Here is a 12,728-nt window from a genome sequence, read left to right on the forward strand (position 1 = left end):
TTGCTGGCTTCCAGGAAAGATTCCACTAAGAGGTGTTATTCTTTCAAATAGAGGAGGTTTGCCGTCTGGTGTGAGGGCAAGGCCCTCGATCCCTTTGCTTGCCCTTCACAGACTCTGCTTGAATACCTTCTACACCTCTCCGAGTCTGGTCTCAAGACCAACTCTGTAAGAGTTCACCTCAGTGCAATTGGTGCTTACCATCAGTGTGCAGAGGATAAGCCCATCTCTGGACAGCCTCTAGTTGTTTGCTTCATGAAAGATTTGCTTTTGATAAAGCCCCCTAGTAAACCTCCACCTGTATCATGGGACCTTAACGTTGTGCTCAACCAGGTGATGAAAGCTCCTTTTGGGCCACTCGATTCCTGTCATTTGAAGTACTTGACCTGTAAGGTATTGTTTTTGGTGGCTGTTACTGCAGCTCGCAGGGTCAGTGAGCTTCAGGCTCTAGTAGCGGATCCACCTTACACTAAATTTGATCACAAGAGTAGTTCTCCACATGTACCTTAAGTTCCTGCCTAAGGTGGTGTTGGAGTTCCATCTGTACCAATCGACTGTTCTACCAACATTCTTTCCCAAGTCTCATGCCAACCCTGAGAAAACTACACTGTACACCTTGGACTGCAAGTGAGCATTGGCCTTTTATTTGGAGCGGACTAGGTCCTACAGACAAGTCCGTGCAGCTTTTTGTTTCTTTTGATCCCAACAGGATGGGGGTTGCTATCATGTCAAGGTTCATAATGTACTTGCGCCAAAAAATATGAACTTCTGCACAATAAAATTTGGAAAATTCTGCAAGTTTCTTTAAACAATATTTTTGCACCCACAGCCAGCCGTCTTTATTCCCAGACTCCTTTCCCTGCACCCACACATCATCCATCTTGCAGCCCCCCCACCCTGTACAGATACCGTCCATATTTATTTTTCTCTAGCCCTCCCTCCCTCCACACTAGCCATGTTTCAATTATGAGTAGTAGTTCCTTGTCTGTCCAGTCTCTAAATAGTAGTGTCGTATTTACTCCTGATCTCGTATTTATGTAACCTATTTGTATCGGGATGTACGTGTCGTGTTTAATGTTGGTGTAGTTGTCTATGTGTTCGGTCTGATTTCCTCTTGTTGTTTTGTTCGGTGGTGTTCATGTTTGGTTTCACCTACTGGTTGCTAAAGCAAGCCACAGTATCTCTGGGTTTATGATTTTTGGTGACCCCAAAGCTCTATATTCTCTATCAAGTTGAATTATAGCTGCATCCATGTTGTGCAGAGTACCAGCAATTTTTTGAACCATTCTTTCACAGTCCGCATATGTTGGTGTTTCCAGCACTTCACGGAAATGGAGATTATGATCGATCTGATGTTTAATGTCCGTTGACCCCCTGATGCAGCCTGTTTAGGCAAAACGTGACCACATTGGGTCTGTGTGATTACTCACCAATAAAGTTCTTGAATCTTACATCTTGTCGTCTTGGGAATTTTATTAACAGCATCCATATGAATCCTGTGCAGAAGGCATGGATCGTCAGAAGCTTAGCTGAAATTGGGTGGCGGAGCTGGTGGGGGGAAGAGGGGTTGGTGGTTGGGAGCCGAAGATAGTGGTGGGCAGACTTATACGGTCTGTGCCAGATCCGGTGGTGGGAGGCGGGTCTGGTGGTTGGGAGGTGGGGAATAGTGCTGGGCAGACTTATACGGTCTGTGCCAGAGCCGGTGGTGGGAGGCGGGGCTGGTGGTTGGGAGGAGGGAATAGTGCTGGGCAGACTTATACGGTCTGTGCCAGAGCCGGTGGTGGGAGGCGGGGCTGGTGGTTGGGAGGAGGGAATAGTGCTGGGCAGACTTATACAGTCTGTGCCCTGAAAAAGACAGGTACAAATCAAGGTAAGGTATACACATGAGTTCATCTTGTTGGGCAGACTGGATGGACCGTGCAGGTCTTTTTCTGCCGTCATCTACTATGTTACTATATGTGGAATGCCTAAATCAGTAAAGACGGTTCAGGATCATCTTTCAGGAAGTTTCTCAAGACCTACTTATTTGGGCAAGCTTACCCTAAAGATCCAGTCCTGCATCCGTGATTCCTGGATTACAAATCCTATCAAGATTTTGTGAACTCAATTACTTTATCTTGCCCCTGTAAATTTACGCCATCCATTTCCCTTTCACTTTATTGTACTTTACTGTATGTTTCCTAAATGTTGTAAGCCACATTGAGCCTGCCAGTGGTGGGAAAATGTGGGGTATAAATGATATAAAATAAATAAATAAATATGGGTCTGACAGTATAGCACTGTACTAGCTATAAAAAGAAGGGCAAATTTTAATTGTTCTTTCCCCTAACAGGTTTTGTGCACCAAGATTTTTAGAAGATCACTTAAAGTGTTGGGTTACAAAATGGCGACGTTGGAAGTAGATACTCAAGGTAAAGAGCAAGCATTTAAAGTGTGGCGATAATTAAAGGCCCAATATTCAAAACAAGTGGAGGAGTGGCCTAGTGGTTAGGGTGGTGGACTTTGGTCCTGAGGAACTGAGTTCAATTCCCACTTCAGGCACAGGCAACTCCTTGTGACTCTAAGTCACTTAACCCTCCATTGCCCCATGTAAGCCGCATTGAGCCTGCTATGAGTGGGAAAGCACAGGGTACAAATGTAACAAAAATAAAATAGATACTATTGGAGATTCTACATAGAATGTTTCTATTCCACTAGCAACATTTACGTGCAGGACGTCAGACTCACAAAAGCAGAAGCCTGCGTGGCCACATTGGTGATCTGCAAGGGCCGACTTCTACATGGAATGTTGGAATAGCAAGATTCCATGTAGAATCTCAAATAGTAGCAACAGTGGAGGAATGGCCTAGTGGTTAGGGTGGTGGACTTTCCTGGGGAACTGAGTTCGATTCCCGGCACAGGCAGCTCCTTGTGACTCTGGGCAAGTCACTTAACCCTCCATTGCCCCATGTAAGCCGCATTGAGCCTGCCATGAGTGGGAAAGCGCGGGGTACAAATGTAACAAAAATAAAATAAATTTAACCAAGCAGGAGAGGTTACATACATAGTAACATAGTAGATGACGGCAGAAAAAGACCTGCACGGTCCATCTAGTCTGCCCAACAAGATAAAATCATATGTGCTACTTCTTGTGTATACCTTACCTTGATTTGTATCTGCCATTTTCAGGACACAGACCGTAGAAGTCTTGCCCAGAACTAGCCCCACCACCCAAACACCAGCCCCGCCTCCCAATCTCAGCTAAGCTTCTGAGGATCCATTCCTGATCTGTTAAATTATGCATGTCAACCCAACTGCTAATATTCAGTGGAACGTAACCGGATAGTGCCACTGACCAGTGTGTCTCTATCTGGTTAGTGCCAGGGTGGTCCCGAAAGTTATCTGGGCATCATAGATACTCAGTGCTGATGTCCAGATAGCTAACTGGGGGTAGGGTTCCCCCTATTACCTGCTGTCAGAGTGTTGTCTGTTAGGTTGATCCTGGCACTTACTTTGTCTGAGTCCCAGTACATATTAAGCATCCTGTCATTTTATTCTTGAATAAACAGCTGTATCCAGATACAAGGTTGTTGTTCATCAAGTGACAAGCTCATACCTAGGGCAAAGCTGTTTTATTTCCCTACATACCTTCGTGGTTCTAGTTTTACACTGGCCAGTTGATACATTTCCATTATTTAAAAAAAAAAAGGCCATGCCTCCTCCTCCCCCCCCCCCCCCCCCAAATATACAGGCATAAAGACTGGCTGTTGAAGGCAGAGGCACATAGTTCCCTTCTTATTAAAGGGTAATGCCCACCCATGGTCAGTTAAGGACCTTTACATTCAAGTCATTCTCAACACCATTTCTTGGAAGCCACTATATTTGGAAGAGAGTCATAGAGCATAGGCATGTAGCATCTACTTGGTCCATAATAATAATAATGTAGATAATTTTGGCATGTGATGCATGAACCACATGTGTAATTAAATTAAAATCAGATACCCTCATTTTTTTCTTATCTATTTTAGTCAAGAAATTACGTGAAACAATCAGACAGGTCCAACCTGAGAGCTTCTCCAGGATGCCTACTGAGCAGGTATGTTCATAAATTAATTTGCTATTTTTTTAAATACTTTTGATATATAAAAAGACTAGCAGTTGAGCCCGTAAAAACGGGCTGGTATTGGGGTTTTCCTTCCCCCTCCCTCCCCCCCTTCACCCGGCCCGGGCCCTCTCTTCGTTATTCAACTTACAGCAGCGGCAAAACAGCAGCAAGCAGCAGCTCCCGTTGGCCTTCCTTCACTGCCTGTGCCTCGCCCTCGTGTGACGTCACGTCGGCGAGGGCGGGGCACAGGCAGGGAAGGAAGGCCGACGGGAGCTGAAGCTGAGCTGCTTGCTGCTGTTTCGGCGCTGCTGTAAGTTGAATAACGAAGAGAGGGCCCGGGCCGGGTGAAGGGGGGTGGTGGCGACTCCGGGGGGGGCGGCAGCGACGTCAGCGGTTCCCTCCCTCCCCTTCCGCGCAGTTTCCCTCCCAGTTCCAAGGCCCCCTGCCTTCTTCCCAGCCAGCTGGAAGGCCCCCTTCAGTCCAGCCCTCCCAGCTCCAAGGCCCCCCCTCCTTCTGAGACCTCCCATGTCCCCCCCCCCCAAGGTAGCCGCTACCGCCCCCCCACCCCGGAGTCGCCCCCGCCTCCCCTTCACCCGGCCCAGGCCCTCTCTTCGTTATTCAACTTACAGCAGCGCCAAAACAGCAGCAAGCAGCAGCTCCCGTTGGCCTTCCTTCACTGCCTGTGCCTCGCCCTCGTGTGACGTCACGTCGGCGAGGGCGGGGCACAGGCAGGGAAGGAAGGCCGACGGGAGCTGAAGCTGAGCTGCTTGCTGCTGTTTCGGCGCTGCTGTAAGTTGAATAACGAAGAGAGGGCCCGGGCCGGGTGAAGGGGGGGCGGTGGCGACTCCGGGGGGGGGGGGGGCGGTAGCGGCTACCTTGGGGGGGGGCAGCGGTAGCGACGTCAGCGGTTCCCTCCCTCCCTCGCAGTTTCCCTCTCTGTCCCGCCCCCCTCCCCCCGTCATCATGTATTGACGTGGAGGCGGGGCAGAGAAGGTCTCTACTGCGCATTTGCGGTGAGTACGGTCACTCGCCGTTTATATGTTTGATGGCTTTATCTCTCTGCAATCAAAACTATTGCTGAAAAAAGTATAAAAGCAAACAATACCCACTGTGTTCTTTGCATTATGTGGGAGGGAGAAGGTGACTTTCCTGTTCTTCTCCTTGCTCCTCTTTGAAAGCGGTCATACAGGTTGAGGGACTACAGTTTGCAGCCAGACATTCCAGCCTTGAGGTGACTGCCTCTCACTTACCGCTTCAGAAACAAGTGTACAGTGTGGTTAGAAGGCATAGTGTAAATCTTAATTCCTTTCCATCCTGCTACACCAGTCTAGACCAGTGGATTATATGACCCTACCAACAGATGGCAAAAGCCACAAGCATTTATGTAAGGAGAGTAAATAAAAGCAAGAGAAAAAGGAAACCGATATGGTTCTCCCAGCAAGTGGCCGAGAAAATAAAGGCTAAAGAGTTGGCGTTCCTGAAATACACAAAAACTCAAGAAGCCGAACACGGAGAGGAATACCGGAGGAAACTGAAAGAAGCCAAGAGAGAGATACGTCTGGCGAAAGCGCATGCGCAAGAAAAATGGCTAGAAATGTAAGGAGGGGTGACAAAAATTTCTTCAGGTATATTAGTGAAAGGAGGAAGACAAGGGAATTGTGAGACTGAAAGACGCTGCGAACCGCTGTGTAGATAAAGATGAAGAAAAAGCAAATTTGCTAAATAGATACATGTTCTGTTTTCACAGAAGAAAATCCTGGAGAAGGACCGCGGTGGACTGGCAAAAGTACAAATGAAAATGGAGTAGATATAGCACCGTTCACAAAAGAGAGTGTGTATAAACAACTTGAAAAGCTAAAGGTGGACAAAGCCGTGGGACCGGACGGGATCCACCCCAGGATATTAAAGGAGCTCAGAGAGGTTCTTGCGGGTCCTCTTAAAGATTTGTTTAATAAATCATTGGAAACGGGAGAGGTTCCGTGGGATTGGAGAACGGCGGATGTGGTCCCTCTTCACAAAAGTGGGGATAGGGAAGAAGCTGGAAACTACAGGCCGGTAAGCCTCACTTCGGTTATTGGAAAAGTAATGGAAGCCATGCTGAAGGAAAGGATAGTGAATTTCCTAGAAGCCAATAAGTTGCAAGATCCGAGACAACATGGTTTTACCAAAGGGCAATCGTGCCAAACGAATCTCATTTAATTCTTTGACTGGGTGACTGGAGAATTAAATCAGGGATGTGCTATAGACGTAATCTACCTAGATTTCAGCAAAGCTTTTGACACAGTTCCCCACAGGAGGCTCTTGAACAAACTGGACGGGCTGAAGATAGGACCTCAAGTGGTGAACTGGATTAGAAACTGGTTGACAGACAGACGCCAGAGGGTGGTGGTAAATGGAATTCGCTCAGAGGAGGGAAAGGTGAGTAGTGGAGTGTCTTAGGGATCGGTGCTGGGACCGATTCTGTTCAATATATTTGTGAGTGACATTGCTGAAGGGTTAGAAGGTAAAGTTTGCCTTTTTGCGGATGATACTAAGATTTGTAATAGAGTGGACACCCGGGAGGGAGTGGAAAACATGAAAAAGGATTTGCAGAAGCTAGAAGAATGGTCTAAGGTTTGGCAATTAAAATTCAATGCGAAGAAATGCAAAGCGATGCACTTAGGGAGTAGAAATCCACGGGAGACATATGTGTTAGTCGGTGAGAGTCTGATAGGTACCGACGGAGAGAGAGATCTTGGGGTGATAGTATCTGAGGATCTGAAGGCGACGAAACAGTGTGACAAGGTGGTGGCCGTAAGTAGAAGGTTGCTAGGCTGTATAGAGAGGGGAGTGACCAGCAGAAGAAAAGAGGTTTTAATGCCCCTGTATAAGTCGTTGGTGAGGCCCCACCTGGAGTACTGTGTTCAGTTCTGGAGGCCGTATCTTGCTAAGGATGTAAAAAGAATTGAAGCGGTGCAAAGAAAAGCTACGAGAATGGTATGTGATTTGCGTTACAAGACGTATGAGGAGAGACTTGCGGACCTGAACATGTATACCCTGGAGGAAAGGAGAAACAGGGGTGATATGATACAGACGTTCAAATGTCTGAAAGGTATTAATCCGCAAACGAACCTTTTCCGGAGATGGGAAGGCGGTAGAACTAGAGGGCATGATATGAGATTGAAGGGGGGCAGACTCAAGAAAAATGTCAGGAAGTATTTTTTCACGGAGAAAGTGGTGGATGCTTGGAATGCTCTCCCACGGGAGGTGGTGGAGAGGAAAACGGTAACGGAATTCAAACATGCGTGGGATAAACATAAAGGAATCCTGTTCCGAGGGAATGGATCCTCGGAAGCTTAGCCGAGATTGGGTGGCAGAGCCGGTGGTGGGAGGCGGGGCTGGTTGGGAGGCGGGGATAGTGATGGGCAGACTTATACGGTCTGTGCCCTGAAAATGACAGATACAAATCAAGGTAAGGTATACACAAAAAGTAGCACATATGAGTATCTTGTTGGACAGACTGGATAGACCGTGCAGGTCTTTTTCTGCCGTCATCTACTATGTTACTATGTTAATCTGAACTTTACAGTAACATCTTTGCTATAAGGAGTGTTGCAGCCTGGAACTTGTCAGTATTTCTCTGCCTCCAGCAAACTGTATAGGTTGGTCAGCAGGATTTGAAGAAGGGCCTTAAAAGTTTTTGTTCTGGTGGCTAAGCCGACAGTAGCCTCAAAGAGTCTCTTCTTGTCTCCCCTTCTCCCTCCCTGCCTCCCCCCCCCCCCCTCCCCAGGGCCCTCTGCATTTATTATTTTTTCTTTTTTTTTTAATTCAGTTTAGCCCTAGGAGTTGAGGACTCTTTAAAAAAAAAAAAAAAGTTTCAGGCAGCAGCGGTGGCGCTGCATCAGAGTCCCGGTAAGCCTGTCAGGAGGTGTGGTATTGAAGGAGTCAGAATGCTAGGGACGCTGTGGCTCGTACTGTTCCATTTGTGATGGCGGGTGCTTAGAGGAAGGTCTGAGGAACTGCAGGATCCGGTCGGTACAAGCCGCTGATCTCAAAGGTATGTACTGGGACCTCTGCTTTTTAACATATTTAGAAATGGGAATAATAAGTGAGGTGATTAAATTTGCTGATGGCACAAAGTTGTAAAAAATTTGTAAGAGGACCTCATGAGATTAGGAGTCCGGGCATCCAAATGGCAGATGCCATTTAATGTGAGCAAGTGCAAAGTGATGCATGTAGGAAAGAGGAACCCAAACCCAAACTATAGCTGCATGTTGCAAGGTTCCACACTAGGAGTCGTTGCCCAGGTAAAAGATCTAGGTGTCATCATTGACGATACGTTGAAACCCTCTGCTTGGTTGACGTGCAGCAGCAGCTAAGAAAACAAATAGAAGATTGAATATTGTGTGCAGTTCTGGTTATCGCATCCCAAAAAGATATAGCTGAATTAGAAAAGGTACAGAGAGGGGTGACGAAAATGATAAAGAGGATATGACAACTTCCCTGTGAGGAAAGGCTGAAAGGCTAGGGCTCTTCAACTTGGAGAAGAGATGACTAAAGGGAGGTATGATAGAAATGTACAATATACTGGGTAGATGTGAATTGCTTGTTTACTCTTTCCAAAAATATAAGGGCAAGGAGGCATGTAATGAAGCTACTAAGTAGTAAATTTAAAACAAATCAGAGAAAATATTTCTTCACTCAACGTGTAATTGAACTCTGGAATTGGCTGCCAGAAAATGTGGTAAAAGCAATTAGCTGAGCAAGGTTTAAAAATGGGTTGAACAATTTCCTAAAAGAAAAGTCCATAAGCTATTATTAAGATGGACTTAGGAAAATCCACTGCTTATTTCTAGGATCAGAGCATAAAATCTGTTTTACTTGGGATCTTATCCAAAGGAGAAGTAGTGTGATTAACTCTACTTCTCCTTTGGACTTGTTTTGTTTGTAGTGGATTTTGTTCCTCCATCTTGGTGGTTGACTTCTATCTTAATTGGGATCTTGCCAGGTACTTGGACCTGGATTGGCCACTGTTGGAAACAGGATACTGGGATTGATGAACCTTTGATCAGTCCCAGTATGGTAATGCTTATGAGCATCAGAACATAAGAATAGCCATACTGGGTCAGACCAGTGGTCCATCTAGCCCACTATCTTGCTTCCAACAATGGCCAATCCAGGTCACAAGTACCTGGCAGAAACCCAGTTAGTAGAAATATTCCATGCTAACAATCCCAGGGCAAGCAGTGGCTTCCCCCATGTCCATCTCAATAACAGACTATGGACTTTTCCTCCAGGAACTTGTCTAAACCTGTTTTAAACCAAGATGGCCTAACTGCTGTTACCACATCCTCTGGCAGCGGTTTCCAGTGTTCAGCTATTCTTTGAGTGAAAAAATATTTCCTCCTATTTGTTTTAAAAGTATTTCCATATAATTTCATTGAGTGTTCCCTGGTCTTTCTACTTTTTGAAAGAGTGAAAAATCTATTCACTACTACCCGTTCTACACCACTCAGGATTTTATAGGTCCTAAACTTAAGAAAGCCTGTAAACCATTCCAGAGCAGGTCCACAGACACCATAAAAATCCGATAGACAGTAATATTTTGTGATCATCTAGATCAAATGCAGCTGGCATGTCAAACTGCATGACCAGGATTCTGTGGCCCTTCCTTATCTGACGCCTAGAAGTCGCTAATAAGAAAGTGACAACAGTTTCAGTGCTGAAGTTATGCTTAAAGCTTGATTGAGAACTGGGGAGAATGTAGTGCTTAGCCAAATATGCGGTTAAGCTGTTTAGCCACAATGGTTTCCTGCAGTTTAGTAAGTCGAGGAATGGATGCAGTAGGGTGATAATTTGAGTTATCAGCTGGTGACAATTTGGGGTTTTTAGGGATTAGGGTAAACAACATTTTGCCAGAACCTCTGATCAACACTCCATTAGTAAAAAGGTCTTTCACACATGATTTCATAACTTTTTCTGAAGGATTTCTTTAAAAAGCATTAGGACAATAGTCAAGGCACAGTAAGAAGAAGAAAGTTGTCTTAAAAGCAAAACTAATTCGTCTCTTTTTTTTGTTGTTGTTGTTACAATTGTACCCCGCGCTTTTCCCACTCATGGCAGGCTCAATGCGGCTTACATGGGGCAATGGAGGGTTAAGTGAGCTGCCTGTGCCTGAAGTGGGAATCGAACTCAGTTCCCCAGGACCAAAGTCCACCACCCTAACCACTAGGCCACTCCTCCACTGTTGCTACTATTTGAGATTCTACATGGAATGTTGCGATTCCACTAGCAACATTCCATGTAGAAGTCGGCCCTTGCAGATCACCAATGTGGCCGCAAAGGCTTCTACATGGAATGTTGCTGCTAGTGGAATAGCAACATTCCATGTAGAATCTCAAATAGTAGCAACAGTGGAGGAGTGGCCTAGTGGTTAGGGTGGTGGACTTTGGTCCTGGGGAACTTAGGAACTGAGTTCAATTCCCACTTCAGGCACAGGCAGCTCCTTGTGACTCTGGGCAAGTCACTTAACCCTCCATTGCCCCATGTAAGCCGCATTGAGCCTGCCATGAGTGGGAAAGCGCAGGGTACAAATGTAACCAAAAAAACAACTGCCTTGTCATCTCATTAGCAAATCCTAAATAATTCTACAGCTTTTAACCCATGGCTTGTTCCAGAATTTTGCTGTCTTTTTGTGTTTTTCTGTTGTGCCTAGGAGTGGAGGAGTAGCCTAATGGTTAGTGCAGTGGTCGGAGAACCGGGAGAACCGGGTTCAATTCTCATTGCAGCTCCTTGTGACCCTCCATTGCTCCAGGTACAAAACTTAGATTGTGAGCCCACTAGGGACAGAGAAAGTACCTGCTTATAATAAATGTAAACCATTTTGGTTGTACCAAAGAAAGTAAGTATATCAAATCCATGACCCTGATCCTACCCTTTTATGCACCGTGAAATATTTTCATTTCAGAGTAAGGTTTGAGGAAACTAGTTCATGAAACTGACTGGAAGAATGTGCAGTGAAGTGCAAATTTTTCTGTTACAGGAAAGTATCCTCCGAGAAGAAGACAAATCACTGCCTTGGTTAGCAGACAGAAGGTAATCCATGTTTTGCTAAAACATCACAAGGATGATAACTGCATTTTAAAAGATTATTTTTAAGTGTTTATATTTGGTGCCAAGTAGCTGAACCATCTACAGATGGAGCTGGTTTGTGGGGGGAGGGAGGTATTTGGTTCCAGAGCTAGTCACACGAGTCTCCTGTTCTTATGTTTGTATGTGCTTTCCAGCACTCTTAAGCAATTTAAAGTTTAACTTTAACTTTTAATATTCTTTGGCCCAAATTTATTTAAAAAAGAATGTTTGAAAAAGCCAGGGAGAAGGCAGTGACAGGCAATTTCTCCTGGAGCAATGACTAAGCTGGTGATAATCGCAGGAGGAATGAGCAAAGTGCGAGGAGGTATATTGTATGTAAACTGAATAGACAAAGGAAATGCACTGTACTGTAAATTTCTTTTCTGGTGTCAATAAAGATATTTTAAAAAAAAAAAAAAAAAATCCACTTTCCATCTCGGTGCTCAGATCCTCTATCACTTTGCTTCCTGCCTAAGTGAACTATAGATTAACTTTCTGTGGCTCTTTCCCTCTGGAGCTTCTTTCCAAAGGAAACATGTCTGAAAAGACTGCAGTTTTTACAGATGGTTATTGAAAACCTGGCTTTTTCAACAGACTTTTTTTTAATGATTCTTATTCTTATTATTAACTGTAGTTGTAATATAAAATAATAAATGATGGTAGATATAGACCAAAATAACTCATCTAGTCTGCCCAGCAAGGAGTTCAGGGTTGTAGCTGTCACTCTGTTCATGTTACCACCCCCATGCCATTTATTATTCAGCTGGTAATTGACATGTATAAAGTTTATTACCTTTGCTAAATAACTACATTTTATTTTGAGTTTTTAACTATTTTATTTAGGTTTTTGCTTCCTTTCCCCCTATCTGTTCTTAAGTTAATGTTATTTTTGGTGCAGTTTTATTGGTAGATTTATCTATTTGTTTTATTTATTGCTTGTTGTTGGTCAGTCAATAATAAAGACTCATATGGAACTTCGTAAGTTTAAGTGCTTTGAAAATAAGCCCCATAGGTGCCCTTTTACAAAATCGAGTTATGTGCTAATGCATGTTTTTAATGTAGGAGAAAAGGCTTACTGCAAAATGCATTAAAGCATTTTACTGTAAAATGCCTGTCGGCACACGCTAGTTATTTTTTAGTATTTATTTTTGTCTATATCGTGGGTGGGAAAGCGTTATCATGTTTGTTTTAGGGTGCTCTAACTGGCTAACGCAGTGTTAATATGGGAGCAATTACTGCCTCCTAAATAGTAAGCAGTAAGAGCTTCTGCATTAACCTTTTACTGGTACCGTGTGCTAATTCAAATATTATCATTCGACTGAACCCCCCCCCCCCCCCCCTATTTTAAAAGCCTGCAATTATGCTGAACTGAATCTGGCTTTAGTGCATGCGAAAGTCCCGTATTAAAACACGCTAAAGGCTGGATTCTAGCACGGTTTAATAAAAGGGCCCCATAATCAGAATTTTTAGTTTCTACTTTATAAATGTTGGGGTGGATATTCAGCCTGTAGCGGTCAGCAGTTTTTAAGCCGCAGGC

At 44.7% G+C, this 12,728-nt stretch overlaps 1 protein-coding gene across 3 annotated transcripts in view; it reads left to right on the forward strand.

Annotated features, from left to right (window-relative positions):
• The window catches only part of SCLT1 (sodium channel and clathrin linker 1), a 145,802-nt gene that overhangs the window by 6,184 nt on the left and 126,890 nt on the right, over positions 1 to 12,728 (forward strand). The window contains exons 1-4 of one of the 3 annotated variants that reach the window (XM_030191735.1): positions 261 to 330; positions 2,330 to 2,408; positions 4,005 to 4,072; positions 11,103 to 11,155. In XM_030191735.1, the coding sequence (XP_030047595.1) occupies positions 2,381 to 2,408; positions 4,005 to 4,072; positions 11,103 to 11,155 (149 nt within the window). In that variant the 5' untranslated portion in view covers positions 261 to 330; positions 2,330 to 2,380. Of the gene's footprint in view, positions 1 to 260; positions 331 to 2,329; positions 2,409 to 4,004; positions 4,073 to 11,102; positions 11,156 to 12,728 lie in introns of those variants that run through there. The other 2 variants (XM_030191734.1, XM_030191737.1) reach the window with 2 other exon arrangements.

The sequence above is a fragment of the Microcaecilia unicolor genome, chromosome 2 (assembly GCF_901765095.1).
Source record: "Microcaecilia unicolor chromosome 2, aMicUni1.1, whole genome shotgun sequence".
Lineage (NCBI taxonomy): Eukaryota > Metazoa > Chordata > Amphibia > Gymnophiona > Siphonopidae > Microcaecilia > Microcaecilia unicolor.